We start from the raw sequence: 27,956 nt of genomic DNA, 5'->3' as shown, positions 1-27,956 counted from the left end.
CCCCAAACCCCCCCAAAGGCTTCAGAGGTGGTTCTGCAAGGAGGGGATGGCTGCAGCCAGGGCGGCGAGTTCAGGGGTGGGATCTGAGGGGCTGTTGCTACCTCAGCACAGGAATTAACCACTGGGCTCAGGTGCCTGGGACAGGGCCGTCTTTACTGGCCCCTAGGGCAGGGCACAAGGGAGGGTGGGATGGTCCAGGCAGAACCACAGGCCAAGCCAGCCTGGAGCAGCCAGATAGAGCTGGTGCCCCCTAGCAGGGGACCATTCCCCACCCACCTGAGCCTGCCAGTCCCTGCCCTGGGACAGGTCGGAGCTGGCGTCCCCCAGAGGGGAAAGGCCCCATGTCCCAGTCCCTGCCATAGACCTGAATGCGCATTAGTCAGTTTATTCAGAACAATGGGAATTACAGAACGCCACAAAACCCACGTGGGATCCCCCCCACACCTGACACTGCTCCCCCATCTCCGCTCAGCCCCACCAACCCTCCCACCACCAGCATCTGGGTCACCCCCCCTTACACTGACCCCCCACCTTGCGGAAGAGGGGACAGCTGGGTTAGGCCCCCAATAACTCCACCCCAGATAGGCGCGTCCCACCCACACTCCTTCCCTAACATGGGTGTGGCTACCTACAACTGCACCCCTTTGGGGGCGAGGCTCCCCGAGCCCCTCCCAGGCAGGACAGGGCCATCAGGCCCAGCTGTGCTGCTGGAGGGTCTTGAGGGCCAGGGTCCAGCGCTCCAGCCACTGCTGCAAGGTGAGGCCCTGGCGGTGCTCCGCCGGCAGGGAGAACTGCCCCGGCTGCTCCCACCTGAACACAGGGACGGGGAGAGAGAGGGCAGCAGGTGAGATGGCTCCTTCCGGCCCCCCGCCCCAGTTCCCCCCCCAGCACAGACACCACCATGTCCACACTCAAAATCTGCCCCCCCCCACATCATCCCTTATGGCATATGCCCCCCCCGGCCGCTCCCTAGGTACGCCCATTCTCCAGAGGCACCAGACCACCCCCTTCCTTCCCACCCCAGCCCCCAACCCCCCAATCAGTCCCTCCTGTGCCCCCCCCTCCACTTGGGCAAGCCCCCTTCTTCCTCACAGCCCCCACCCCACCCCTGGCAGGGGAGAACCAACCCTGGACCCCCTCCCAGCACAGGATGGGCAGGGCCTCCCCCCTCTGGAGAACAAGGCGTCCCATAAACCAGGTGGGCGGGGGCTCCTCACCAGGCGTCGATTGTGGCCTGCACCTCAGGCCAGCGCTCCATGCGGTGCTCGCACTGCTCGGTCACCAGCTGGATCCACGGCCCCAGGGCTCCGGCCTGCTCCCGGTCGTGGTCCCGCAGGGCCTGCAGCAGGACTGGGGGAAAGAGACATTGGTGAGGCCCGGAGGAGTTATGGCTGGAGGGGGGTGCTGAGCTGTGCTGGGCGGATGCCATGGTCCTGCCACCCTTCAGGCCGGCTCGTGTGCCAGGAGGGTGCCCCTCGCAGACTCTGGGAAGGGGCCGCAGGCTGGGGGTCGCCCCCCTGGAGCCATGGGGAGAGCTCACCTTGCACGTCGGTCCCCTGGCGCTGCTGCAGGCTGGCTAGCGCCTGGCTCTTGTAACTCAGCTGGGCACGCAGGGCCAGCAGCTCCTTCTTCAGCTCAGCCATGTGGGGCAGGAGGTGCTCCGGGGCCTGGGGCAGAGACAGATAGACACAGGGGGTGAGGGGAGACAGGACCTGCCCCCTCTCCCCCAAGATCACCCCCCAGGGAGCTCTGAGGAGGTTTAATGCAGAATAAACTTGGGGGGTGCTCCTGCCCCACCCCCTCCCCGGGGCCCCCCATCCCATCTCTTCCCAGAAGAGGGTCTCAGAGGAGGGGTTCACTCCCACCCTGTGGGGAGACATTCCTGCTCCCTGCCCCATTGCTCCACCAAGTGTGCGTCTCACCTTGTAGAGAGGGAAGCCGGCAGCCTGGCACACAGTGAGGAAGGCCCGGTGCTGGGCGAGCCCCGTCCGGTCCAGCCGATGGATGGAGAGCTCGTGGGCTGGGACCTGCTGGGACCTGGAGGCGGGGGACGACCGGGTCAGGGCAGCTGAGGATCAGCCCCTGAACCCCTCACCCTCAGGCATCCCCCATCCCCACCGGGCACCCCAGCCCACAGCCCTCCCGCTCCCCAGGAAGGGCTGGCGGGGCCCCGTCCTCACAGCAGCCTGCTGGCATAGTACAGCATTGGTACCCCCGGGAGAGCAGGTACCAGTGTTCCCAGAGTATTAATACCCCAGAGAGTATCAATGCTCCTCTCACCGCTAGAGGCTACCGATGCTCCTAGAGCATTATCAGCCCAGAAAGTATTAATCCTCCTACCACAGATCTCGGGTACCAAGGCTCTCAGAGCATTACCCTCCTCCCCCCCCCCCCCCCGGAGGGAGTATTCATGCACCCACCAGAGTATTAAAGCCCCTGCCCTATTCTCAGGGTATTAGCTCTCCGCCCAGAGAATATGGGGTTTTCATTAGTATTCCCCAGCACCAACGCTCCTGCTCGTCTCCGTGCCCCGACTGCAGCATTAATCCCACTGCCTAACCCCCCCAACGCATTATTAAGGATCTACAACCTATCCTAAAGGATGACCCAACACTCTCACAAGTCTTGGGAGACAGGCCAGTCCTTGCCTACAGACAGCCCTGCAACCTGAAGCAAATACTCACCAACAACCACATACCACACAACAGAACCACTAACCCAGGAACTTATCCTTGCAACAAAGCCCGTTCCCAATTGTGCCCACATATCTATTCAGGGGACACCATCACAGGGCCTAATAACATCAGCCACACTATCAGAGGCTCGTTCACCTGCACATCCACCAATGTGATATATGCCATCATGTGCCAGCAATGCCCCTCTGCCATGTACATTGGTCAAACTGGACAGTCTCTACGTAAAAGAATAAATGGACACAAATCAGATGTCAAGAATTATAACATTCAGAAACCAGTCGGAGAACACTTCAATCTCTCTGGTCACGCAATCACAGACATGAAGGTCGCTATCTTAAAACAAAAAAACTTCAAATCCAGACTCCAGCGAGAAACTGCTGAATTGGAATTCATTTGCAAATTGGATACTATTAATTTAGGCTTAAATAGAGACTGGGAGTGGCTAAGTCATTATGCAAGGTAGCCTGTTTCCTCTTGTTTTTTCCTACCCCCCCCCCCCCAGATGTTCTGGTTTAACTTGGATTTAAACTTGGAGAGTGGTCAGTTTAGATGAGCTATTACCAGCAGGAGAGTGAGTTTGTGTGTGTATGGGGGTGGGGGGGATGTGAGAAAACCTGGATCTATGCAGGAAATAGCCCGACTTGATTATGTAAAGAGTTGTCACTTTGGATGGGCTAGCACCAGCAGGAGAGTGAATTTGTGTGGGGGGGTGGAGGGTGAGAAAACCTGGATTTGTGCTGGAAATGGCCCACCTGTTGATCACTTTAGATAAGCTATTACCAGCAGGACAGTGGGGTGGGAGGAGGTATTGTTTCATATTCTCTGTGTGTATATAAAGTCTGCTGCAGTTTCCACGGTATACATCTGATGAAGTGAGCTGTAGCTCACGAAAGCTCATGCTCAAATAAATTGGTTAGTCTTTAAGGTGCCACAAGTACTCCTTTTCTTTTTGCGAATACAGACTAACACGGCTGTTCCTCTGAAACCTGCCTAAGTACTGATGCTCCTCCCAGAGGACCAGCACCCCCAGCTTGGGGCAGAGGAGCAGAGTACCAGTACTGCTCTGCAGGCACCTCCCTCCCTCCCTCCAACCGGCAGATCTCAGGGTGCTTTTCCCAGGGTGGGTCTCAGCCCCGTTTCAATGGGACACAGGTGGGGAGGGAAGGGGAGGGGGGAGAAAATCCCAGGAATCCTGCATACCCCAAGTCCAGTAGTGCAGGAGGGGGAGCACAGGTACACCCCCAAGGCCAAGGTGTGCCCCCCCATATGGGGACCCAGCCCCTGGGGCAGCCCAAGAGGGGACAGTTGGCCCCAGGACCCTGCTCGCTGTGGGGGAGAGCAATCAGACAGAGCAGGAGGGTGGGGGGAGACTCACCCCGGGAGGCTGCGGTGCAGCAGGCAGGGGAGGGCGATGGCCCCCAGCTGCCGGACCTCGCGCTCCACCCCCCCGTGCAGCCGCTGCGACTCCAGGGTCACGTCCTGTTCCGGGCCCAGCAGCTTCCTCTGCACGAAGGCCTGGACCTGAGAGAGAGAGAGCGGGGTTTGGGGGAGACCATGCTGCTGCCCCGCCCTCCCAGCCCTGGGCCCCACTCCCCCAGCCCTGCCGGTGCCCCTCAGGCCCGACCCACAGCCTCCTGGTATCCCAGCCCTGGACTCCCCCATCCTCTGTCAGTGCCCCTTGATCCCGCCCCATGGCATGGGAGGGTGTCTCACCTCGGCCTGGTCCTTGTGGAGCTGGCATTTGATGTAGGAGGTGCCTTTGATCAGCGCCCGGACCTGCTGCTGCTTTTCGCGCTGGGGGGAAGGGGGTAGAGAAAGTGTCAGTCCTGGGGCTGCTTCAAGACAGTGTCCCTGCTCCCCCCGGGCCAGTAAGGCACCCCAGATTCAACCCCGCAATCGCTCCCTTTCCCATAGAAGGAACCCCCCCGACCCCCAACTTGTCCACTCCTTCCTTTCCCTGCCTCCCCTCCCGCCCATCATCCCCAAACCCATATACTCCCCTCAGCATGCACCCCCTCTACTTCCTTCCCCACAGGCCAGCCAGGTACCCTGTGGATCCCCCTCCAGGAACCCCCCACCCACGGACACCCTCCCAGCCAACCCCACCTCATCCTCCTGTGTGCCCTACTGCCTCCCCACCCCCCAGGCAGGTCCCACGTCCAGAGGTTGCCCTGCTCTGGCCCCCAGATTCCCCCCCGCGCTTCCCGCACTCACCACCAGGTGGCGGAAGTCCAGAATGCGCTGACGCTTGCTCTGCAAGGCCTGCAGCTCCGCATGGCGGGCACTTGCCTCCTGCTCCAGTTCCTGGCAGCCTCGACGCAGCCCATCCCGCAGCCCTGCCAGCCGCACAGCCCGCAGCTCCAGCTCCAGCACCGCCCTGGGGGCCGGGCGGGACAGGCCAGTTCAATGGGGGGGTGGGGGGGAGTCTCCCCAGCAGGGGGTGCTCACCACAGGGCCCCGAGAGCGCAGGGGGACCCCACAGGACAGGGAAGTCTCCCCAGCAGGGAGCGCGCTCCAGGGGGCCCTGACAGAGCCGGGGTACCCCTGGGGTGGGAAGTCCCGCCAGCAGGGAGCGCTCTCCCAGCGGTGGGTGGTCACGAACTGTGCAGGGCTGAGTTCAGGGGGCGGGGTGTCTCCCAGGGCCTGCAGCAGCTACCTGGCGAGGATCGCGTGCTCCGAGCCGTCCGCCACCAGCCGGTGCATCTCCTGCACGAGGGAGGCCAGCTGGGCCGTGCAGCGCTGCTCCCGGGCCTGTAGGGGGAGCTGCTGCACCCACAGCTCCTCACACCTGCTCCAGCCTTCCTGCAGCCAGGGGAGGGAGCAGGTGAGGAGGGGCCTGGGGACTCTGCCCCCTCCCCCCACTATAACCCAGCTGGAGATATGGGCCCTGTTGTGCCTGGGACCCCCCAGCACTGAGATACAGCCCCTTCCCCCTGATATATCCCACACTCCCGGAGCCCCGAATGTGGCTCCCTCCCCCCCACTATATCCTAGCCACTGGCACTGCCCAGCCCCCACATGCGGCCCTGCCTGCCCCTCCCCATGCCCCGACTCACCTGTATGAGGCCCCGGACTGAGGGCAGGGCTGCTGGTGGCCCCGCCAGGTCTTCCAGACGGGAGCTCTCGTAGCGGAACCTGCAGGTCAGAGGACAGAGATACAGGTCCCAGCATTGGTGTCATGGGTCACTGCAGCACCACTGGGGTGACAGGCCCCAGAGCCCAGACTCTGCCCCCTGCAGTACAAGCTGACACCACCAGGGGGCCAAAGCCCCACAGCACCCCTCTCTCTCGAGCTCTGACTCTGCCCCCACCCCCAAGTACAAGCCACCACCACTGGGGGGCGATAGCTCCGTACAGCACCACACCTCCACACTGTCAGCCCCTTAGCGGTACCCACTTGAGGGCCTCTACGTCGCGGGGAATGTCAATGCGGCTGGTGAGCTCCTGCATCTGCAGGGTGTTCTCCAGGGCCAGGTGCTCCAGGGCTGCCTGGACATGGTTGGGAGGGTGGGAACCCACCATGTCCTGCGTAGGCAGAGAGGTGGGATGAGCCAGAGTGGACCAGGGACGCTGTACTTTCCCTCACGGCTGGCTCCAATGCCCCATACGGGGCTAGAGGGCGCAGCGCTGCTCCTTCCCAACCAAACCCCATCGCCAAATCCCACAGGGAGATCACCAGAGCCCCATGCTGGCATTCACAGGGCTCAGATTACCGGGTACCCCTTGTCACTAGAGCCTGCCTTGGCATCTCCAGATTCCCCCCCATGAGATCCAGGACTGGGATCCCCAGATCACCACCCCCAACTAGCAGAGGGGAGCAGGATTCTCAAATTCCTCTCCCCCCCGCCCAGGATCTACCCACTATCCTCTCCCCAACTCACCAGTACTTCAGGCTCCAAGCCAGCAAATCCGAGGTCAGGCAGCTTCCCTCCCACCGTCAGCTCCACCTTGGCCTTTCTGCAGAGACCAGAGGAGGCTGTGAAAATTGGGGGGGGGGGGAAGGGGAAGGAGAGGAAGGGGGAGCACAGTTCAAGACATCCCCCCCCCCCATACCCAGCGGGACCCTGCCATGGAGCAAAGGATACTGAGAGATGCTACCCAGGATAGGCAATCCCCAATCCCTAATGCCACCTGCCATGGGACCCCCTACCAAGGAGCAAAAGATTCTGGGAGCTACTGCCCAGCAGAGATGTCCACCGGATAGTGCTTCAGAAGCAAAGGATTCCGGGGGACGCGACCAGGAACAGTGGGGACCCCACGCTAAGGATGGAACCACCCCCCACACACCTGCTGATGTCCTTCAGCTGCTCCAGCCGCCCCCTCAGCTGTGCTACGCTGCCCTGCAGCTGCTGGCGTTCCTTGGCCAGGCAGGCCGCATAGGCCTTGAGCAGCAGGGAGCGGCGCTGGGCGTCACGGATCCGCTCCTGGGCCGCCTCCAGGGAGACCTCTGCGGGGTCGGAGCAGAAAGACCATCAGGGAAACCTCACCCCAAGGCCCCACTACAAGGCCCCACTCCCCTCCCAGAGCTGGGGATAGAACCCAGGAGTCCTGGCTCCCAGCCTCTCCCACCCCCCTGCCCCGCTCCCAGAACCCAGGAGTCCTGAGGTGATGGGTGTGAACCCCACAGGTGATTGTCTGGGGAGGGACCATGGGGGAAAATCAGCAGCCCCAGGGGCCACGGGAACCTTGCGGATGGGGAAGAGACCACGTGGGGAGATGCTACCACCAAAGACGGCAGGGCAAGGGAACAATCCTGCCCCGCCCCCCACAAAGAAATGGGGGGAAATGGATTTGGGCTGCAGGGGGACGATCCCACTGGGTGTTGGGGGAGAACAGATGGGAGGACTGGGGTGGACTTTGCAGGGAGCAGGGTGGGGACTCTCCCCTGGCAGTCAGGGCTGGCCCCGATGCCCCAGGGCAGCACCAGGGGGCTCTGTGCTGCAGGGAGCAGGGTGGGGACTCTCCCCTGGCAGTCAGGGCTGGCCCCGATGCCCCAGGGCAGGACTAGGGGGCTCTGTGCTGCAGGGAGCAGGGTGGGGACTCTCCCCTGGCAGTCAGGGCTGGCCCCGATGCCCCAGGGCAGCACCAGGGGGCTCTGTGCTGCAGGGAGCAGGGTGGGGACTCTCCCCTGGCAGTCCGGGCTGGCCCCGATGCCCCAGGGCAGCACCAGGGGGCGCTGTGCTGCAGGGAGCAGGGTGGGGACTCTCCCCTGGCAGTCAGGGCTGGCCCCGATGCCCCAGGGCAGCACCAGGGGGCTCTGTGCTGCAGGGAGCAGGGTGGGGACTCTCCCCTGGCAGTCAGGGCTGGCCCCGATGCCCCAGGGCAGCACCAGGGGGCGCTGCGCTGCAGGGAGCAGGATGCTGCTTCCCCTCCAGGTGCAGGCTGCCAGGACTGGGGAGTGACCCTGCCCGTGGACCCCCTGGCTGGATGGAGCAGCTCCTGTGTGACAATCCCTTGCTCCTACACCTACCCCGAGGGGCAGCTCGTCAGGGCCGTGACCTGGAGCCGGAACAAGGAGAGAATTGTGCGGCTCACTGCAGCAGCGGGGCAGGGCTATGGCAAGGCCGAGCGCGCCCAGTTCCTGGGCGACCTGCAGCACAACTGCACCCTGCGCCTCAACCCGCTGGCACTCGGAGACGGGGGCGCCTACTCCTTTGAGTTCCAGACCCAGAGCCAAAGCTGGAGAAGCCCCCGAGCCCTGTGCCTCACGGTGTCAGGTAATCCCCAGCTCCTCTTCCAGAAACATTTCCCCAGCAACCCAGCCCGGCCCCGTGCAGCGTTATGTGCGGCTGCTCCCCAGCTGCCCCGCCCCAGAAGTGGCTGCACCTCAGCGCCCATCAAGCCATCCCCAAGGACGGTTGCTGTACCCCGCTCTTAACATTTCACTCAAATCAGATGGCCACATTCTGCAGAGCTGTGAAGAAACAGTGGAGTCTGGTGGTTAGAGGAAGCCAAAATTGGAGTCAGGACTCCTGGGTTCTCTCCCAGCTCTGGGAGGGGAGCGGGATCTAGTGGTCACAGTAAGGGGGGCTGGGAGCCAGAACTCCTGGGTTCTCTCCCAGCTCTGGGAGGGGAGCCTGGTACAGGTCACACCCCCACCTGGGCTTGAGGAAGCTCTCAAAGAGGGGACAGTGGGTGGTGACTGGAGGTGGCTGGGCCCATGGCCGTGCCCCCAGCAGTGACTGGTTCTCCCCCTCACCCACCCTGTGCAGAACATCCCTGCAGGGTCAATTATGGCATGGCCAGGACCGGGGGAGCCCTGAGCGGCAGCTTGTTCTGCTCCATCTCCGAGCGCTGCTCCTCCTCCGGCCTGCATTGGTACGACGGAGCCGGCGCGCGGATCCTGACGGAAACTGCAGCTGGCCAACGCGAGAGCTGGCTGAGCATGCGCATCGTCTGGCAGCACCGGGGGGCGGCGCTGGAGTGCCGGGTGCGGGGCTACCAGAATAGGTGCCTCCCCAAAGGGTCCCAGCCCCCAGCCACAGGTGAGTAGCATTATGTATGGGGATTTTCCTTTGTAGGGGGCACCGGCTCCCATCAGACCCCAGGGCACGAACTGGGGGGGGCGGGAAACGGGGCACGGGGCCTTTCCCCTCTAGCAGGCTCTGGCTCTAATCCAGTCCTAGGGCAGGGGTCTGGCTGGCACAAGGGGTGGGGAATGGGACACGGGACCTTTCCCCTCTAGCTGGCCCAGCTCCCATCCGGCCCCAGGATGAGGGACTGGCTGGCTCATGGGTGCAGGGAATGGGGCATTGGGCCTTCCCCTCAATAGAGCGCCGGTTCTGACCCATCCCCAATGGCTTTTTCAGGCTGGACCCCCCACCTGAAGGTCCTGGTGGACACGGACGGCCCGGGCCCGATCAGGGAGGGTGACTCGTTCACACTGAGATGCGTGGAGGACAGCAGGTCACTGGACGAGTTCTACTTCTGGATTCACAACTATGAGGATCTGCCCGGGGGCCCCTCTGTGCAGATCAAAGGGGCAACCTTGTCTCACGGGGGCAATTACACCTGCATGAAGTGGGTCTCCGGCACTGGGCGTGGCTACCTGGCTATATCCCCCACCACCTATGTGGCCATCCTTGGTGAGTAGCCAGTGCCAGGGTGGGGCCAGAGCTCTGGGGGTGGGGGCCAAGGAGCACAGATGGGAGGGGCCCTTCAGTCACTGACATGCCAATTGGGGGCGGGGCCACAGCCCTGGGGGTGGGGCCAAGGAGCACAGATGGGGGGGGATCCTTGTCTCACCTACATTCCAAATGGGGGCGGGACCACAGCCCTGGGGGCGGAGCAGGAGAGCACAGATTGGAGGGGGGGCCTTTCTGTCACTGACATTCCAGTTGGGGGCAGGGCCACAGCCATGGGGGTAGAACCAGGTTCACAAATGGGAGGGTCCAGGGGCCCTCCTTATGCCATCACTTGGATATGGGAGTGGGGCTAGAGCATTGGGGACGGAGCCATGGAGCCCCTCCACCCCATGCCATGCAGCGCCTAAGCCCCCAACTGCCATCCCACAGGGGTGTCATTAGCTCATATCTCATTCGCTTCCTCTGCAGCCCCCCCCGTGGTGCATGTGGTGGCCACCCCAGGCCCTCATCGCAGCACGGGGGAACCCCTGTCCCTGATGTGCCGGCTGGACACCAGCGCCTATGGCGGAGTGGGCTTCTCCTGGTACAAGGATGGCGAGCGGCTGGGGTGGGCACAGCCAGAACTGGCTTTCCTGGGCGTCCAGGTGGCTGATGGGGGAGAATATCAGTGTGAGGTGTACAACACCCTAGGGAAATCCACCTCCCTGCCACTCACCATCACTGTTGTGTGTAAGTACTGGGCGCATTTGACTCCACGTTACGCATTACGTTGCCAGGGAATGGCTTAGAGTCCCCCATGCACCATGGTTGAACCCCGCACCGTCCTTCTGCAAGGCCAACCAAAATAAACAAGCTCCCAGCTCGTGCTCCAGCTGGGTCCGCTTTGTTGACCAGGCTCCAGTATCCCTGTCCAGCGCACAGAGCCATCTAGCAGCCAAATGACATTACAAGTCAACCTGTCATCAGGCCGAGAAACACCCATTCAAATAACGTACATGTGGTTGAAATTTAATATTTTTTAATCATCAGGAAAAATGTTTGGTTTGCCACCCTCAAAATTAGCTCTTTGCCGGACTTTTCATTACATTTTTCGTCTCAGTTTTTACTTACAGTGTTTTGAAGGAGCAATTCGTGGGCGCTGGGTGAACGAGCTGTTGGGGGAGCCTAGCCCCTGGCCCCTCCCTCTCTGCCCGAGGCCACACCCCTCCCCTTCCACCTCCCCTTCCCCACCGGAGCCCAGAGCCCTGGTGGGTGGTTGGGGGGTGTCCCTGCGGCCCCCTGCTGTAGGAGCTGAGCCCTGCTCTGTGTCTGTGTGTCCCTGCCCGCCCCTGCGGCCGCCACCCCCCCATGTACCCCCAGTTCCAGAGTGCCCCCAACCCCAGTGCCTGGCAGCGTGGCATGGCCCCAACCCCAGCGCCCCCAACCCCAGGCCTCACGAGCACCGGCCCCAGCCTGCCCGCCCCAGGCTCTCAGCCACGGAAGAGCGGGAAGGGAACTGGGGGCGGAGCGTGGGTGGGGCCATGCCTGGCTGTTTGGGGAGGCACCGCCTTCCCCATCCTACGCTACCCGCCACCCATGGGGCAATTGTTGAAAATTATAATCAATTAAAATTAAAGTTAAATAATCTTTTAAACAGAAAATGCTGGGGCGGGGGGGGGAGGTTGGCAAACAAAATTGTTTAGGATTTTGGGAAACAGACAATTATGATGACTGAACAGAACCATATTTGATCAAAATGCCGATAAAAGAATGGTTGAAAAGTTGGAGGAAGCGTTTGCTCAAAGTCAGATTCAATCTTTGGCGAAAGGGTAGATTCAAAGTTTAGCAAAAGTTTCAAATGCCAAATTCCCAAAACTCTGGGGGGAAAGTGGGGGAAATGGCTCCATTTTGTACCCAGCGAAACAGCAACACACACAGGTTTGTGATCGTTCACATTTTTTCTTCCATTGGCCTGTGCAGCTGCCGGCACAAGGGGGCTCTGGTCGCACTTGGGGCAGGGTCTGTCTCTTGCTCTGAGTCTGTGGTCTCAGCAGGGACAGGGCCTGTCTCTGGTTGTGTGTCTGGGCAGCGCCTGGCACAACAGGGCCCTGATCCCAGCTGGGGCAGGGCCTGTCTCTGTCTCTGTGTCCGGGCAGTGCTCAGCACAGCGGGGCTCTGAACTCAGCAGAGGCTTCTAGGTGCTATTGTAATAAGAGGAGACTGGAGGTTTGAGGAACCTGGAAAAAAACTCCAATGTCCAATAAACTCTTGGGAGGAAAATTCTCCTGGTTAAAAACCCAGCTTCCTTCCTGCCCCCTCCACTGACACTTGCCTTCATTGTCCCCCCTAGGACTATGCTGCCCCCTCAACCAGCTCCCACCTCCCCATCTCCCCTGGCCTGCCCCACTGCACCCTGCATGACATTGGAGCTAATGACCCTATTCTCCATCTCTCCCCCCACAGACGGCAGTGACTGGTACCAGCTGAGCCCTGGCCCCATGGCAGGCTTCGGAGCAGGGGTCCTGCTGCTCTTCCTCCTGAGCAACCTCGGGGTTTATTGTCTGGCCAGGAGAACCCGCCAACGGAAAGAACCAGGGGGTAGTCTGCAGGGTAAGGGACCCCCCTGGGTGGGAATTGGGGGAGTGGCAGGAAAAGGGGGGCCTCTGGCTGCATTGTGGAAAACCTGGAGTGTGGGCGTGTGAAGGAAATCAGCCCACTGCTGGGTGTGTGTGTGTGTGTGTGTGTGTGTGTGTGTCCCTGCTGCCCCCTGCTGGAGGGACTGAGCCCTACACTGTGTGTATGAGGGTTGGCGGAAGCGGCCTGCTTTGTGGGGGGGTTGCCAGAGGGGGGAAACGATCGAATTGGGGGAAAATGTTTAAAGAAGGAAAATAAACAGTGAAAGGGGATAATTGTGTCTCCTTCCCCAGAGGGCAGCAGAGAGGACCCCAGCAAGCCACAGAGAGACTCGCTCTATGAGGTCAGTTGCGGGGGTCTGTTAGGGTCCCCACTGCCCCCACATACTGGCTGGGGTTGAGTATGCAGCTGCAGCCTGTGCACCCCCCCCACCATCCCCAGCTGGATGGAATCAGCACTACCTGACCATGCATCATAGACCCCGTCCTGCTAATGGCTATGGGGAGATTCTCCTTCACATCCAATAGCCAAGACTTGCATTGGCACAGGAGGCTGGGAGATCTCTGCCCAAATACAACTGGGGATGCTCGTTAGTCTGCCAGATAACTGCAGTTCACAGCTCTGCAGGGCCATAAAGGTGGGCATGGAACCCAGGAGTCCGGGCTACCAGACCCTCCCCTGCTCGAACCACTAGACCCCACTCCCCTCCCAAAGCTGGGGATAGAACACAGGAATCCTGGATCCCAGCCTCCCCCCCCCCAGCCACTAGACCCCACTCCGCGAGCCAGGGAGAGAACCCAGGCGTCCTGGATCCCACTCCCCCGCCCCGCCCCCATTACTGAAGTTACAGGCAGACATCACACAGAGGTCTCCTGCTCAGGGAGTGTCCCCTCTTTCACACAATCTGTCTCTCTTCCTGTGTCCTCGGCAGGAAATCCCATGTGCCGGGGAGATTCCCTGCCCCTCAGATGACAACGGCGACTATTATAACAGCACCAAGGACTATTGTAACTGAGCACGGCCAAGACCCCTGCCGACCGTCCGCGGTCCCCTCCGTGCCGCCGCAACCCGGATCTCGATGAGAGTCCACCGCTCACACCCCAGGCAGCATTTACCCTCCTCCATGAGCTGGGGAAACCCAGGAGAACCCAGGTGTCCTGACTCCCAGCCCTCCTCCCACCCCGCAGCAGAGCCCTGGGGCAAGGTCCCACTTGGGCCACTGGAACTGGGCATTTCTGGGGCATTTGTAGTTCCTATTTTCCAGGCTGTGTTGGGTTTCGGGAGGCAGGCTGGCCTAGCAGACAGAGAACAGGACTGGGAGGGAGGTGATCCGGGGTCTGCCTGCCTACGGGCAACTCACAGCCCTGCTCTGTGCCTCAGTTTCCCCGAAATGATCCTTCCCTCCTGTGTATAGTGCTTGGAGATCTCTGGCCGGAAAGCACTAGACATGGACAAGGTGTCATTACCCACCAGGCTGCTGTTTCCCTCCAGGTCCAGCCCCTTTCTCAGCTTTAACACAGTTTTCGTCAGGGAATTGCCTTTGTTTTGTTTATTGTTACTGGATAGTAAAGTGGGTTTACAAACCCATCAGCCTGGGTGGCTGCCGCGGGACAGGGAGGCTTTGCCGAGGGCAGGGGGCTCCAAGGCTTGAAAGGGAAAGATGACGCAGCAAGCAGCCTTTCAAAGGTGGGTTTTTAGCAGATTGTGCAACCGGGAGCCAGTCGCTCTCCGGCGGGGAATTAAAAACAAACAAACAAAAAACAGAAAAGCAGCAGAAGTCCCTCCCCCCCCCCCCGCACCCCCAGAGCAGCAAGGCGCTACTTAATGAAATGAATTGGCAATTACAAATGCATCCGATGAAGTGAGCTGCAGCTCGCCAAAGCTCATGCTCAAATAAATGGGTTAGTCTCTAAGGTGCCACAAGTCCTCCTGTTCTTTTTGCGAATACAGACTAACACGGCTGCTACTCTGAAAGAAGCCAATGTACGCTTGCTGGGGGCGGCCTGGGCAGCTGGCCCCCACCCGGCTCCGGCTTCCAGCCTCCCTAGGGGACGGAGTCTGGGGGGAGGGAGAGGAGGGGAAGGGTCACAGAGAGGGGCAAGGCCTTGTGGCGAGAGGGGGGGAGCACCCCACAATTTTCTGTCTAACCCACCTTACCCACCCCCGCAGTGGGAAGAGGCGGGCGCCACCCCTGGTCTCCCCCCATCGCAGCCAATCACAGAACACAATCCCACTCATTCATGTGCCAGGCTCTAGTTTCCATCCTCCCGGGTCCTCCCGTCTTCACAATGAGCCGCGCCACGCACCCAGGGGTGCGGACCGGGGGCCAGGATCCCTCACTTTATACCTGCCATAAGGGGGGAGCGAGAGGGGAGGGGCGGAGAGGAGCAAGGGGGGGCGGGATCTTGGGCGAAAGAAATGGCATGAGGGCGGGGACTCAGGGTGAGGGGGCGGTACGAGGGCGGGGTCTGAGGGGAGGACGCAGGCCGGGGGCGGGGCCTGGGGAAGGGGTGGTGCAGGGGCAGAGTCTCTAGGAGAAGGTAAATGCAAGGGCAGGAACTCGGGGGAGGGGCTGAGGCAAGGGCGGAGCCTCAGGGAAAGGGACAGTGCAAGGGCGGAGCCTGAGGTGAAGGGGTGGGGCAGGGGACGGGGCCTCAGGTGAAGGGGCGGGGCGTCGGAGGAAGGGGCTGTGACTGGTTACCTCACATTCACACTTGTAAACATATTTTTATAAAGCATATGCAACGACACCGGGGCAGTGCGTGTGTGTGTGGCTGTGCAGGTGGGTGTGTTTGTGTAGCGTTTGTGTAGCTGGATTTGTGCCTGTGTTTGCATCTGTTAGCAGCTGTGGCGGCTGGATTTGTGCGGGTGTTTGTGTATGTTAGTAAGAATGTGTGTGTGTGGCTGGATTCATGCATGTGTTTGTGTACGTTTGCAGTTATGTTTGTGTGTGTGCATCTCTGCTGCCCTCTGCCGGCTACAGCGACAACTGCTTCTCCATGTGTCACAGCCCCCATACCGTCAACCTCGGTGGCGATTCCCCCATCTTACAAGGGCTGGCTGGCCTGACCCTTTGCCTGTCTGCGGAGTGTGGTGGAGGCTGCAGCTCGCCCCCCCGTGGCGCAGGAGGGCGCAGGTGCGGGGCGCTGGGCTCCGATGCACCTGCCCAGCTGCTTACAGTACATTCATTGATCTGCCCATCTTCATGCCAGAAGGGACCGTTGTGCCCATGCAGTCTGCCCAGCCTGGAGACCGCCACCCAGGGATCCCAGATTCCAGCCCAGATCTGACGGTCGAGCTAGAGCGGTGCTTTTAGGGACGTCTGATCTCCATAGAAAAACTCCAAGAGCTGGAGACTCTGCCCTATCCCTGGGGCAGTGATTCCCAGAGTCAATTCCCCTTCCTGGGGAAAATCTGCCCCTTATTCCCAGTCTTGATTTGTCTGGCTTCATCCACCAGCAATCAGCTCTTGCTCTGCCCTGTCTGTTGAGTTGATGAGTTCTCTGCTCCCCGAAAGCTCCTCCCCAGAGAGGTGCTCACAGACCAGGATCTAATCAGCTTGTCTCCTTCTCTGGGAGAAACTCACAAGATCGAGCTCCTTCAGTCCTTGGTTCTTGGGCAGGTTTTCCAGCCTTCGGATAGTTCCAGTTGCCCTTCTCTGACCCCTCCCCGATTCCCCAAAGTCCTGCTGCACAAAGACCAGTGGTAAAAGCCAGCCATCTGGGTTCTTTATCCAGCTCTGGGAAGGGAGCGGGTGTGATGCTCTGTACCTCAGGGGAACACCCAGCACCCCCATGTTCATCCTTGTAAAATGATTGTGTGGTATCCAATGCAAAGTTTGTCATGTTGGGTGTCTTCGGAAGGCTCATGATGCACTGGGCATTGTTGTTACAGTAGTGTTATAGTAAAGTTATAGGTTATAATTTCATGTATGTAGTTATGAGCCTGAAAATGTATCCTCGTGGCTTAAAATAAGAGCAGAGAGGCAGTTCACACCTCATCAGGGCAGGTATGGGACAAACGCAGCCCAGCCTCACAGGAACAAAGGATACTGGCCTGGGCAGCAGGTCTGATGGACTCTCGATTGAGTCACCCCGTTTCCTTCAGCCAGTTTGGGACTGCGATGAGGTAATGCTCACCTGACTCTGAAGGGGGGGGGGGGCAAAGCCAAGAGGAAAGAAAGGACATGATGAAAGAGAGAGACATTTGCCATGCTCTTCCTCTCTCTTCCACCTACATCTACAGACACAACACCAAGCGACTGAAGCACTGATCAAAGGGGAGAGGCTGGCTGAAGAGCAACTAGCCAGCCTGTGGTGAGACGCATCGTTAGTCTCTAAGGTGCCACAAGTACGCCTGTTCTTTTTGCTGATACAGACAAACACAGCTGCTACTCTGAAACCTAAGTTTGTAAGGACATTGAAAGTGTTAAGATCAGCTTAGTATGTGTTTTGCTTTTATTTCATTTGACCAAATCTGATTTGTTATGTTTTGACTTATAATCACTTAAAATCTATCTTTATAGTTAATAAATCTGTTTGTTTATTCTACCTGAAGCAGTGCGTTTGGTTTGAAGCGTCTCAGAGACTCCCCTTGGGATAACAAGCCTGGTACATATCAATTTCTTTTTTAAATTGATGAACTCATATAAGCTTGCAATGTCCAGCAGGCATAACTGGACACTGCAAGACGGAGGTTCCTAGGGTTGTGTCTGGGACCAGAGATATTGGCTAGTGTCATTCAGTTGCACAATCCAAGGAGCAGCTGACATGCCAGAGGCTGTGCGTGAACAGCCCAGGAGTGGGGTTCTCACAGCAGAGCAGGGTAAGTCTGGCTCCCAGAGTCAAGGATTGGAGTGACCAAGCAGATCACCAGTCCGGATAACACCAGAGGGGAATGTCACAGCAGGGTCTACAGGTTAGAGCGGGGAGCTGGGAACCAGGACTCCTGGGTTCTCTCCCTCGCTCTGGGAGGGGAGTGGGGTCTCCAGGTGCAGCAGCTTTCATCCAACAGACCCAGACCTTCCAAGGCATTTTGGTGCCTTGCTGCCACTGATTTCCAGGAATGACAGTGGATCAATCTTCATAGCCCTTGTGATTTCCTTGCTGGCTCTGGGACTCCCCCTTCTAGCCCCACTTTTGCTCCCCGCTGTACAAACCGGCTTTAAGCCCTGGCTCTCCCTACTGAGAAACAAAAGTAGTAGACCAGCACGATCCCAAAGCACTAAAATCCTGGAGACAATCAAAGTGGCTCTGAGCCCGAGAAACGTCTTCCCTGCCCCTCCTCTAAGTATTGAAGGCCGCCACCAAAATCCAACTGGGTCTTGGCCATGGATCTTGTTCCCTTGAGGCCAGTGGGTTTTCAGTTTGATGCAGTGCACGAAATTCCCGGCTTTCAGAGCCAGCCGCGCTCCTGTCAGTGGAGCTGCTGGGTAACCCATAATATGCTCCTGTGGTGTGTTCAATCCACTCAGTGGTCAGGAGGGAAACCTGCCCCGAAATCTGTGTGCAAGAAGAACCCACTTGGCTCGGAAGGGAGCGAGGAAAAAGAGCGAGTGAAAAAAATAACCAGCAAGAGAAAAAAGAACATGAAAGGCAGAGAAACTGACTAAATACACATGCAGGTCTATGGCAGGGACTGGGACATGAGGCCTTTCCCTTCTGGGGGACGCCAGCTCCGACCTGCCCCAGGGCAGGGACTGGCAGGCTCAGGTGGGTGGGGAATGGTCCCCTGCTAGGGGGCACCAGCTCTATCTGGCTGCTCCAGGCTGGCTTGGCCTGTGGTTCTGCCTGGACCATCCCACCCTCCCTTGTGCCCTGCCCTAGGGGCCAGTAAAGACGGCCCTGTCCCGGGCACCTGAGCCCAGGGGTTTATTCCTGTGCTGAGGTAGCAACAGCCCCTGCTGCATCTTCCTTGCTTGTCCTACCCAGCGCAGCCCCCCTTGGGGCAGGGATCCCACCCCTGAGCTCACAGCCCTGGCTGCGGCCATGCCCTCCTTGGCAGAACCACCTCTGAAGCCTTTGGGGGGCTTTGTGGGCAACATTGTCCTTATCCCTCTTCCATGGAGAAACTGAGGGATGGAACAGGGAGAGGTGAGTGGCCTAAACCCAGGAGCCCTGGCTCCCAGACTCACCCCCTCCCCCTTCCTGTTGGAAATCAAGTGGAGGGAAGCTTTGCTGAGGAGGGGGATCCCCAGCTAGGAAGTGGAGGTAGACAGCACCTATCAGTGGGTGGTGGGGGGCCCCCTCTCAGGCTGATCCCTCTGACTCCCTCAGACCGGGCCCTGGGAGTGTCTCAGAGCTGGCCACCACCTGGGTGATTTGCGGGGGGAAGGATGGTGCCAGCATTGTACCCATCCCCTGGGAGCTGAGGGGGTCTGGAGTACCCTCAGCTGGTTGGGGGGACACGGGCTCCCGCTGCCCGACGCTGCCTGATAGCATATGCAGGCTTTGGCTGATCCCCAGGGCACCGCCCCAACAAAGCCCCGCAGCACCCTGTAAATCAAACAATCCTCCTGGGCACAGCCAAGATGCCGCTGGCCAGGGAGCCAACGAGACCCCACTGTCATTGCCAAGGCTGCTAATTCCCCTCAGCTCAGTCGTAGCCCGGCTGGTTAAAACATCCTCTTGCCGGACTGTGCTTAACGTGGCCGCAGAACCGAGTGCGGAGGACCGAGCATTCTCTGGGTGCAGCAGCTTTCGTCCAGCAGGCCCAGACCTTCCCAGGCATTTTGCTCCCTCGCTGATTTCCAGGAATGACGGTGGATCAATATTAATAGCCCTCGTGATTTCCTTGCTGGCTCTGGGACCCTCCCTTTCAGCCCCCCTTTTGCTCCCCGATGTACAAACCGGCTTTAAGCCCCGGCTCTCCCTACTGAGGAACAAATGTAGTAGCCCAGCATGATCGCAAAGCCCTAGAATCCTGGAGATGATCAAAGTGGCTCTGAGCCCAAGAAACGTCTTCCCTGCCCCTCCTCTAAATATCGAAGGCCGACCCCAAAATCCAACTGGGTCTCGGCCATGGATCTTTTTCCCTTGATGCCAACGGGGTTTTGGTTTGATGCAGGGCACAAGATTCCCAGCTTCCCGGGCCAGCCGTGGTCCTGTCAGTGGAGCTGCTGGGTAACCCATAACATGCTCCTGGGGAGTGTTTAATCCACTCGGTGGTCAGGAGGGAAACCTGCCCCGAAATCTGTGCGCGAGGAGAACCCGCTTGGCTCAGAAGGGAGCGAGGAAAAAGATCAAGTGAAAAAAAATAACCAGCGAGAGAGAAAAGAGTGTGAAAGGCAGTGAAAGAAATAAAGGGAGAGGAAAAACATTAGAAAATGAAGGACAGAAAGAGCGTGAAAGGTAGAGGGGGAAAAAAGCAAGCAAGAACCTGCAAGCTACAGAAGGAAAGGAACGAAAAAGAACAAATGAACAAACACGAGCGCTAGATAAAGCTCGAATAGGACAGTGACAGAAAGAAGGACAGACTGACCTGTTAAGCAAGGTTCCACCCCAGATTCTTCATGTTGGGGGCACAGGCCCTCTCACTTCCCTTCTGGCTTGAGATCCTTTCTCCCCTGCTTGGGCTGACCATCCATAGGTGCCCCATGGCACCTCCATGCTCCCCAATTCTGACCTCCTTCCCACACGCTCGGGAAGGGGTAGGGGGAGGCGTCTTCCTTTGCGGGGCTCCAGCTGAGCAGCGCTGTGGGTCTCTCTCTCTGGGGCAGTTTGGTTTGGGTTGTTTAAGCTCAGTGACGTCGACTGCCAGAAACGGCAAGAAAGAGAAAATTTTTTTGTAACAGAAGGAAAGAGCAGGGGGGCATTTGTGGAGCCGGGGCGCGCACCAAAGAGAGGAAGTGAATGCAGCCTAGCGCCAGCTGGAGCCCAGACACCGGCACCTGGAGGAACATCTCCAGAACCTACCTTGATTCTTCCTTCCATTGCTGCTCCCCCACGGAGCTCCCCAAGGGGGACGGAGGAGCGCATGGCGGACGGGGGGAGGGGAGGGTTGTAGAAGCAAACCGCCAGGGCTGGTTTCCTATTAGTGTGACCAATTTTTGCAAAGCTTTCCCCCCCTCCCCCATCTTCTTTTGGCGCTAGGGCTGGGCGGCTTTCTTCACTGCCATTGATGAGGGCAGCAGCACAAGGGGCTCAGGGCAGAGAATCAGGGAGGGAACTGTTGTGGGGGAGAGGATGCACGGAGGGTCACAGGGATAGAATCCCAGTTAGCCCTTGCAGGGCAATGGCGGCGCCATGGCTTTTAATATTCAGGTCTATTGATCCGTACACAGCAGCACCTAAAGAAACCGGGGCAGAAGCAGGGCCCCTGTTGTGCTGGGGGCTGCACAGACAGAAGGACAGTCCCTGCCGCAGCTGAGATCAGGGCCCTGTTGGGCGAGGCGAGAGACAGGCCCTGCCCCAAAGAGCTTGCAGTCTCCATACCCAAAAAGTGGGAGGAAAAGAGAGGCCCGGTGTCACACAGCAGCACTGAGAACAGAACCCAGGAGTCCTGGCTCCTCCTGCTCTAACCAGTAGCCTCCACTCCCCTCCCAGAGCCCGGATAGAACCCAGGCGTCCTGGCTCCCAAAATGGGCGGGAGTGGGGTCTAGTGGTTAGAGGAAGGGAGGCTGGGCATCAGGACTCCTGGGTTCCTTTCCCAGCTCTGGGGTTAGAGTGGGGTCTGGTACGTTAGCACAGCTGGGGCTGGGAGCCAGGACTCCTGGGTTCTTCCCATCCCCCCCTTAACCATCTCGCACAGCAGGAGCGGGCTGGGCAGGAAGTGGTGATGGGGTGAAAACTACCAAGAAATGCAAATTCTCCAAAGAGCCTGTGCCAGGAACCATGTGGTGCAGAAACCACAGCCCCCTCCCCACCTCGAACCCCCCCTTGGCTGACATTGGATTGTGCCCCCTCGGTCCCCAATCCGCCCCCTATGAGCCCTCGGGGGGCAGAGAATAGCCACAGCATAGTGTGCCCCGGCCACGCCCCCAATCCTCCCCCTACGGGCCCTGGGAGACAGAGAATAGACACCCCCGTCCAACTGAAGTGTCGCAGTGACCCAAAGTGTGGGTATAGGACGGGAAGGGGGGGGGGGGTGAGTGTATGGATCCGTGCACATGTTTGTGTGTGAATTGGGTTCTGCAGGGGTTTTGTGTGTGGGCGGGTGTTTGTGTAGCTGTGCAGGTGTGTGTGTTGATGTGGCTGGATTTGTGTGGGTGTTTGTGTACGTTAGTAATAATGTGTGGGTGGGGCAGGATTCATGCCTGTGTTTGTGTATGTTTGCAATTGTGTGCGTGCATGCTCTGCTGCCCTCTGCTGGCTGCAGCAACAACCGCTTCTCCACGCGTCACAGCCCCCATACCGTCAATTCCAGTGGCGATTCCCCCATCCTACACGGGCTGGCCGGCCTGACCCTTCGCCCGTCTGCGGAGTGTGGTGGGGGCTTCAGCTCGCCCCCTGTGGCTCAGCAGGGTGGAGGAGCGGGGCGCTGGGCTCCGATGCACCTGGAGGGCAAATCAGGCGGGGCAGGGCCTGTGGTTTCCGTGCCACGTTGCCTGGTGCTGGGTCATTGCACAATCCCCAGCCACACTGCACAGCAGGCCCCGAGAGGGAGTGAGGGGCCAAGCAGATGATCCAGTACCAGGGGGGAGAGGATATGTGGTTGCGGGGAGGGAAGGCCTTGGGCTGCACTGGAGGAGCGCAGAGCAGGGGTGACACCCCAAAAACCTGCAGCAAAGGGATGGGCAGATGGAGAGGGATAGAAGAGGCAGCGAGCCTAACATCTAAAAGGGGAGTGGGGTCTAGTGGTTGGGGGTGGGGCTGGTGGTCAGAATTCCTGGGTTCTATCCCAAGCCCTGGGAGGGGAGTGGGGTCTAGTGATTAGAGTGGGGGCACGGAGAGGGGCAAGCCAGGACTCCTGGGTTCTCCCCCTGGCTCTGACTCTCTCCTGTGTAATCCCCCAGCTGTCGGTGGGCGGGGTTATGCAGATCAGCGCGCTGAGTGACCGCATCGGAGTCACTCCGGGTCAGAAGCTGGGGGAGCTCAGGGCAGGGACGGGGCGGTGGCTGGACCAGTGGCGGCCGGAGGCGCCCCCCGGGGCCGGGGCCGAGAGGGGCAGCGGGGCTGCGGCGAAGCGCGGCACCCAGCGCCTGGGGCGGGGAGACGAGGGGGCGGCGCGGGGCGGGGCCCCTGTCGGGGGGCGGGGTTATGCAGATCAGCCGCGTCCGGCGGCAGCCAGGGGGCCCGGCGAGATGAGCCGAGGACGCGGGCGGAGAGAATGCTCTGTGTCTGAGCAGAAACCGGTGCGGGGAGTCCGCATCGGAGTCACTCCGGGGCAGTGATTGCCACTTAGCTACGAAGTTATCAGAGTAGCTCCTGGGGACGTGAACAGCTGTGGGGGCGAGAGGGCAGCGCGGTGTCCCAGGCTCCCGGTATCGCTTCTCGGTCTCTATGGCTCAGATCAAGTGTCTGGTCTTCTCCGTTTAATCTCCGGTGTGTTCTCCAGGCGAGAGCTTCATATTAAATGGAGTTTTGGAACAGGGAGCGGGATGAGGAGCTCGCTCCGTCCGCTCCACGCATCAGCCCGGTGTTGCGGCGCTGCCGGGCGCGGTGCCCTTCCCCGGGGCGGGGGAGAACCTGCTGCTAGAAAAAAACCAGCTGCCTCGTGCGGCTGCGGGTCTGTTCCCGGGAGCTGGGGGGTCAGCGGGTCAATCCCCGCCCCCGGCGCCCGCTGCTTTCTCCGTCCGCACGAGCCGCCTCGCTCCTCTCGCCGCTGCCGCCGGACGCGGCTGATCTGCATAACCCCGCCCCCCGACAGGGGCCCCGCCCCGCGCCGCCCCCTCGTCTCCCCGCCCCGGGCGCTGGGTGCCGCGCTCCTCCGCAGCCCCTCTCGGCCCCGGCCCCGGGGGGCGCCTCCGGCCGCCACTGGTCCAGCCACCGCCGCGGCCCTGCCCTGAGCTCCCCCAGCTTCTGCACTCGGCTCGGGGAGCCCGGCAGCGAGAGCCGGGCTGTGCATGGAGGGGAGTTTCTGGGGGTGCGGGGCGCGCAGGGGCGACGGAATTTCCGGTCCCTAAAAGGGGGGGGCCACCAGCGCCGGAACGTGGCCACCCCCCTCCCGCGGCTCCCCTTCCTCCGAGCCCCCACCCTTGCCCCTCCCCATCGCTCGAGGCCCCGCCCCTTCCCCCTGAGTTCCCCCCGGCGCTTCAATTCTCCGCGATCTCCTGCTCTCATGCCGCCTCTTCCCCCCAGTCCCCGCCCCCGCACCGCCCCTTCCCCCAAGGCTCTGCCCGGTGCCGCCCCTTTCCCCAGTTCTCCAACCCCTCAATGCCCCTTCCCCCTTGTGCTTCCCCTTCTTCCTGAAACCCTGGCCTGCCCCGCCCCTTCCCCAAGACTCCGCCCCCACACGGACCCTTTCCCCAAACCCCGGCCCCACACCGCCCCTTTTCCCCATCGCCGCTCCCGCATTGTCCCACCCCTCCAAGGCCCGCCCATGCCCCGCCCGTTCCTGCAAGGCCCCGCCCTCGCCCCGCCCCTTCACTTTAGGCTCCGCCCCAGACGGCCCCTTCTCCCCAGGCCCCGCCCCTGCACCACTCAGCGGCACAGAAACACGGCACAGTGGGGAGGCGGGAGGGCAGAAACTTACTGAAGCAAAAGAATCCGATCCCAGCCCCCTGTTCTGCCCCACACTTCCCGGGTGCCCTCGGGCACATCACTCAGTCTCTCTGGGCCTCAGTTCTCCCATCCAGGAAATGGGGCTGGTGGCGCTTCCCGCCCTCGCAGGAGCCTGGGAGGAGAACTACCCTGCGGGTTGGGAAGAGGCTCGGACCCTGGGGTAATGGGTGAGGGGCGCAGGGGGAGTGTCTTAGCACCATCGTTTGGTATCTGGAGTCTGTTTGGAAACAAAATATTTCCCGAAAGTCATTCCAAAAACCTGTATCCAGCCACAGCCTTGGGAAATATTAAACAAAGCCACACGTTTTTCCCGCGTGTAGCCTGCCCCCGACCTGGCACCAGCCCCCAGTTCTGCCCCCTTCCTGCCACCACAGCCCCATCTCACCTCCTGACCCTCTCTGGGTGCCCTGGGCCCCTCGTAACAGGGGGCTGTCCAGGAGGGTGCAGGGGGGGTCTCTCCTTGCAGCCATGGGGGGAAGGGGGGAATCTGGTGGATGTCCAGCCCCTCTGGACACCTCTACCAGAGACCCCCAAGAAACCCACAAGTTTCCTCCGCATGTGGGGAGGGGTCCCTACTTTCTGACTTGGGCTGGAGATATGGAGAGGGGTATTTCTGTGATGTCAGAGCCCTGCGGCGGAGGGGCTCAAATCATGACTCTGAAGTGGCAGGGCAACCTCCCTCCCGCCCCCCAACCCCGCTCACATTCAGCTAGGGGGCTGGGCTGGGATCTCTAGGGAGGGAGACACAGGAAAAAACAGCTGCCACTATGGAACCCAGGAGTCCTGGATCCCAGTCCCCCTGCTCTAACCTCTAGATCCCACTCCGCTCCCAGAGCCAGGGAGAGAAGCCAGGGGTCCTGGCGCCCAGCCCCCACCCCGCTGTGACCACTAGACCCCACTCCCCTGCCTGGGTGCTGCAGGGGTAACTGTGTCTCTGTCCCAGCTCTGCTCAGGGCCTTGACTGATTTTCCCAAAGTGCTTCCTTCCGAATCCATCACATCTGCCCCCCCCGGCCGGTCACTGCCATCCGTGTGTGGGGGCACCAGCACCGAGCTGGTTCGTAATGGGAAATCATGCAAGCTGGCCCTAGGGAGACGTCTGTGCCCCGACACACCCGGGGCACACATTAGCCCACCCCCAAATGAGAGGGACAATCACACCCCAAGCCACAATCACCCCACACACACCGCAATATTCACAATCGTTCTCAGAGACATAACCGCACACAGTTCACTCCCACTGCTCCCAACACAAGGACCTCTTGCCCCATGCAGCATGTGCTGAGGCCTGTGAAACTCACTGCCACTGGACAGCTACCCATGGGAATGGACCTTTCCAGGAGACCAATAGACATAGCCGTGGTGACAGATGAGGATGGACTCCCAGGCTCTGACCCAGGCTGAGACTGGGCTAGAGGGGTCCATGGCTCTGATCTAGAGGGGTCTATCCAGCAGGGGGCAGCGTGACCCACACAAAAACCTACTGGAAGCACCTTTCTTAGCGGATCTCCCAGGCCATCTCCCACCCTGCCCCTGGTTGAGTAACTAAGGCGGCCGCACGGGACTCTGGGCCGTGTTGCAACCTGGCCCCACCCCTCGCTCCCACACGCTGGCGGGTTGGGTAACTGCTGAGGGATTACACAAGAGTCAGAGCCAGGGAGAGAACCCAGGAGTCCTGGCTTGCCCCTCTCCGTGCTCCCACTCTAATCACTAGACCCCACTCCCCTCCCAGGGCTTGGGATAGAACCCAGGAATTCAGACCACCAGCCCCCACCCCCAACCACTAGACCCCACTCCCTTTTTAGATGTTAGGCTCGCTGCCTCTTCTATCCCTCTCCATCTGCCCATCCCTTTGCTGCAGGTTTTTGGGGTGTCACCCCTGCTCTGTACTCCTCCAGTGCAGCCCAAGGCCTTCCCTCCCCGCAACCACATATCCTCTCCCCCCTGGTACTGGATCATCTGCTAGGCCCCCCACTCCCTCTCGGGGCCTGCTGTGCGGCGTGGCTGGGGATTGTGCAATGACCCAGCACCAGGCAACGTGAAACGGAAACCACAGGCCCTGCCCCACCTGATTTGCCCTCCAGGTGCATCGGAGCCCAGCGCCCCGCTCCTCCACCCTGCTGAGCCACAGGGGGCGAGCTGAAGCCCCCACCACACTCCGCAGACGGGTGAAGGGTCAGGCCGGCCAGCCCGTGTAGGATGGGGGAATCGCCACTGGAGGTGACAGTTTGGGGGCTGTGACCGTGGAGAAGCGGTTGTCGCTACAGCCAGCAGAGGGCAGCAGAGCATGCACGCACACAATTGCAAACATATGCATGAATCCAGCCCCACCCACACATTATTACTAACATACACAAACACCCACCCAAATCCAGCCACATCAACACACACACCTGCACAGCTACACAAACACCCGCCCACACACAAAACCCCGACAGAATCCGATTCACACACAAACGTGCACAAATCCATACTCTCACACACCGCCCCCCCCATTCCCCTCCTATACACACACTTTGGGTCACTGAGAAACTTCAATTGGACGGGGGTGTCTATTCTCTGTCTCCCAGGGCCCATAGGGGGAGGATTGGGGGCATGGCCAGGGCCCACTGGGCTGTGGCTATTCTCTGCCCCCCCAGGGTACATGGGGGTGGATTGGGGGCTGAGGGGGCACAATCCAATGTCAGCCAAGGGGGGGTTACAGGTGGGGAGGGGGCCGTAGTTTCTGCACCACCGGGTTCCTGGTACAGGCTCCCTGCACTTCTTGGTAGTTTTCACCCCATCACCACTTCTTGCCCTGCCCCCTCCTGCTGTGTGAAATGGTTAAAAGGGGGAATGGGAAGAACCCAGGAGTCCTGGCTCCCAGCCCCACTCTAACCCGAGAGCTGGGAATGGAACCCAGGACTCCCGAAACCCAGCCTCCCTTCCTCTAACCCCTAGACCCCACTCCCGCCCATTTTGGGAGCCAGAACGCCTGGGTTCTATCCAGGCTCTGGGAGGGGAGTGGAGGCCACTGGTTAGAGCAGGAGGAGCCAGGACTCCTGGGTTCTATTCTCAGTGCTGCTGTGTGACACCGGGCCTCTCTTTCTCCTCCCACTTTTTGGGTATGGAGACTGTAAACTCTTTGGGGCAGGGCCTGTCTCTCGCCTCGCCCAACAGGGCCCTGATCTCAGCTGCGGCAGGGACTGTCCTTGTGTCTGTGCAGCCCCCAGCACAACGGGGGCCCTGCTTCTGCCCCGGTCTCTTTAGATGCTGCTGTGTACGGATCAACAGACCTGAATACTAAAAGCCATGGCACCGCCATTGCCCTGCAAGGGCTAACTGGGATTCTTACCCCCGTGACCCTCCGTACATCCCCCCCCCCGACAAGTTCCCCGAGTCTCTGCCCTGAGCCCCTCGTGCTGCTCAATGGCAGTGAAGAAAGCCGCCCAGCCCTCGCGACGAAAGAAGACGGGGATGAAAAAAAAAAAAAAGGGCTTTACAAAAATTGGTCACACCAACAGGAAACCGGCCGCAGTGGTTTGCGACTACACCCGCCCCCCTGCGCTTATCCGTCCCCCTCGGGGAGCAGCGCTGGACGACACCATCCAAGTAGGTTCTGGACATGTTCCTCCACCTGCCGGCGTCTGGGCTCCAGCCGGTGCTGGGCTGCGTTCAGTTCCTCTCTCTGGTGCGTGCCCCGGCTCCACAAACGCCACCCCCGCCCGCACACACACACAGACGCTCAGGACTGAGCTTAAAGAACCCCAACCAAAGCGCCCCAGGGAGAGACACCCACGGCACTGCTCAGCTGAAGCCCTGCAAAGAAAGATGCCTCCCCCTACCCATTCCTGAGCGTGTGGGAAGGGGGTCAGGATTGGGGAGCATGGGGCACCTATGGATGGTTAACCCAAGCAGAGGAGA

The 27,956-nt window shown here is 60.3% G+C and overlaps 2 protein-coding genes, 1 long non-coding RNA gene and 1 other non-coding gene across 4 annotated transcripts; 2 read left to right on the top strand and 2 right to left on the bottom strand.

The window, feature by feature from the left end:
- Positions 1 to 500: 500 nt before the first annotated feature.
- On the bottom strand, positions 501 to 7,346 carry LOC142070063 (HAUS augmin-like complex subunit 5). Its single transcript, XM_075123038.1, has 13 exons — positions 7,317 to 7,346; positions 6,984 to 7,141; positions 6,578 to 6,653; positions 6,094 to 6,221; positions 5,753 to 5,831; positions 5,353 to 5,498; positions 4,911 to 5,073; positions 4,410 to 4,490; positions 4,072 to 4,217; positions 1,923 to 2,037; positions 1,541 to 1,667; positions 1,218 to 1,350; positions 501 to 810 (listed from the first exon to the last, which is right to left on the bottom strand). The coding sequence occupies exons 1-13, from the start codon at positions 7,344 to 7,346 to the stop codon at positions 690 to 692; spliced, it is 1,503 nt and encodes a 500-aa protein (XP_074979139.1). The 3' UTR covers positions 501 to 689.
- Positions 7,347 to 7,388: 42 nt separating this feature from the next.
- Positions 7,389 to 13,630, top strand: LOC142070062 (B-cell receptor CD22-like). Its single transcript, XM_075123037.1, has 8 exons — positions 7,389 to 7,404; positions 8,018 to 8,413; positions 8,909 to 9,181; positions 9,506 to 9,781; positions 10,250 to 10,510; positions 12,224 to 12,370; positions 12,688 to 12,737; positions 13,326 to 13,630. The coding sequence occupies exons 1-8, from the start codon at positions 7,389 to 7,391 to the stop codon at positions 13,407 to 13,409; spliced, it is 1,503 nt and encodes a 500-aa protein (XP_074979138.1). The 3' UTR covers positions 13,410 to 13,630.
- A 1,272-nt stretch (positions 13,631 to 14,902) lies between these two features.
- LOC125629936 (uncharacterized) lies at positions 14,903 to 22,461 on the bottom strand. Its single transcript, XR_007354520.2, has 3 exons — positions 21,746 to 22,461; positions 19,874 to 20,145; positions 14,903 to 16,539 (listed from the first exon to the last, which is right to left on the bottom strand). It is a non-coding gene; the product is annotated as an uncharacterized LOC125629936 (long non-coding RNA).
- A 355-nt stretch (positions 22,462 to 22,816) lies between these two features.
- On the top strand, positions 22,817 to 23,003 carry LOC125626239 (U2 spliceosomal RNA). The gene has a single exon (XR_007353710.1). It is a non-coding gene; the product is annotated as a U2 spliceosomal RNA (small nuclear RNA).
- The last annotated feature ends 4,953 nt before the right edge of the window (positions 23,004 to 27,956 follow it).

The sequence above is a fragment of the Caretta caretta genome, chromosome 24, assembly GCF_965140235.1.
Source record: "Caretta caretta isolate rCarCar2 chromosome 24, rCarCar1.hap1, whole genome shotgun sequence".
In the NCBI taxonomy this organism is placed as follows: Eukaryota; Metazoa; Chordata; order Testudines; family Cheloniidae; genus Caretta; species Caretta caretta.
This window is presented reverse-complemented; position numbering and strand designations above follow the sequence as displayed.

Coding starts and splice junctions, on each gene's coding strand:
- LOC142070062 (XM_075123037.1), top strand. Junction 9,182..9,505: donor GTCCCAGCCCCCAGCCACAG/GTGAGTAGCATT, acceptor TGGCTTTTTCAG/GCTGGACCCCCCACCTGAAG. Junction 9,782..10,249: donor CACCTATGTGGCCATCCTTG/GTGAGTAGCCAG, acceptor CTTCCTCTGCAG/CCCCCCCCGTGGTGCATGTG.
- LOC142070063 (XM_075123038.1), bottom strand. CDS start 7,346: ATGGTCCCTCCCCAGACAATCACCTGTGGG. Junction 6,654..6,983: donor CAGCTGAAGGACATCAGCAG/GTGTGTGGGGGG, acceptor TGGTCTCTGCAG/AAAGGCCAAGGTGGAGCTGA. Junction 5,499..5,752: donor CAGTCCGGGGCCTCATACAG/GTGAGTCGGGGC, acceptor CCCTGGCTGCAG/GAAGGCTGGAGCAGGTGTGA.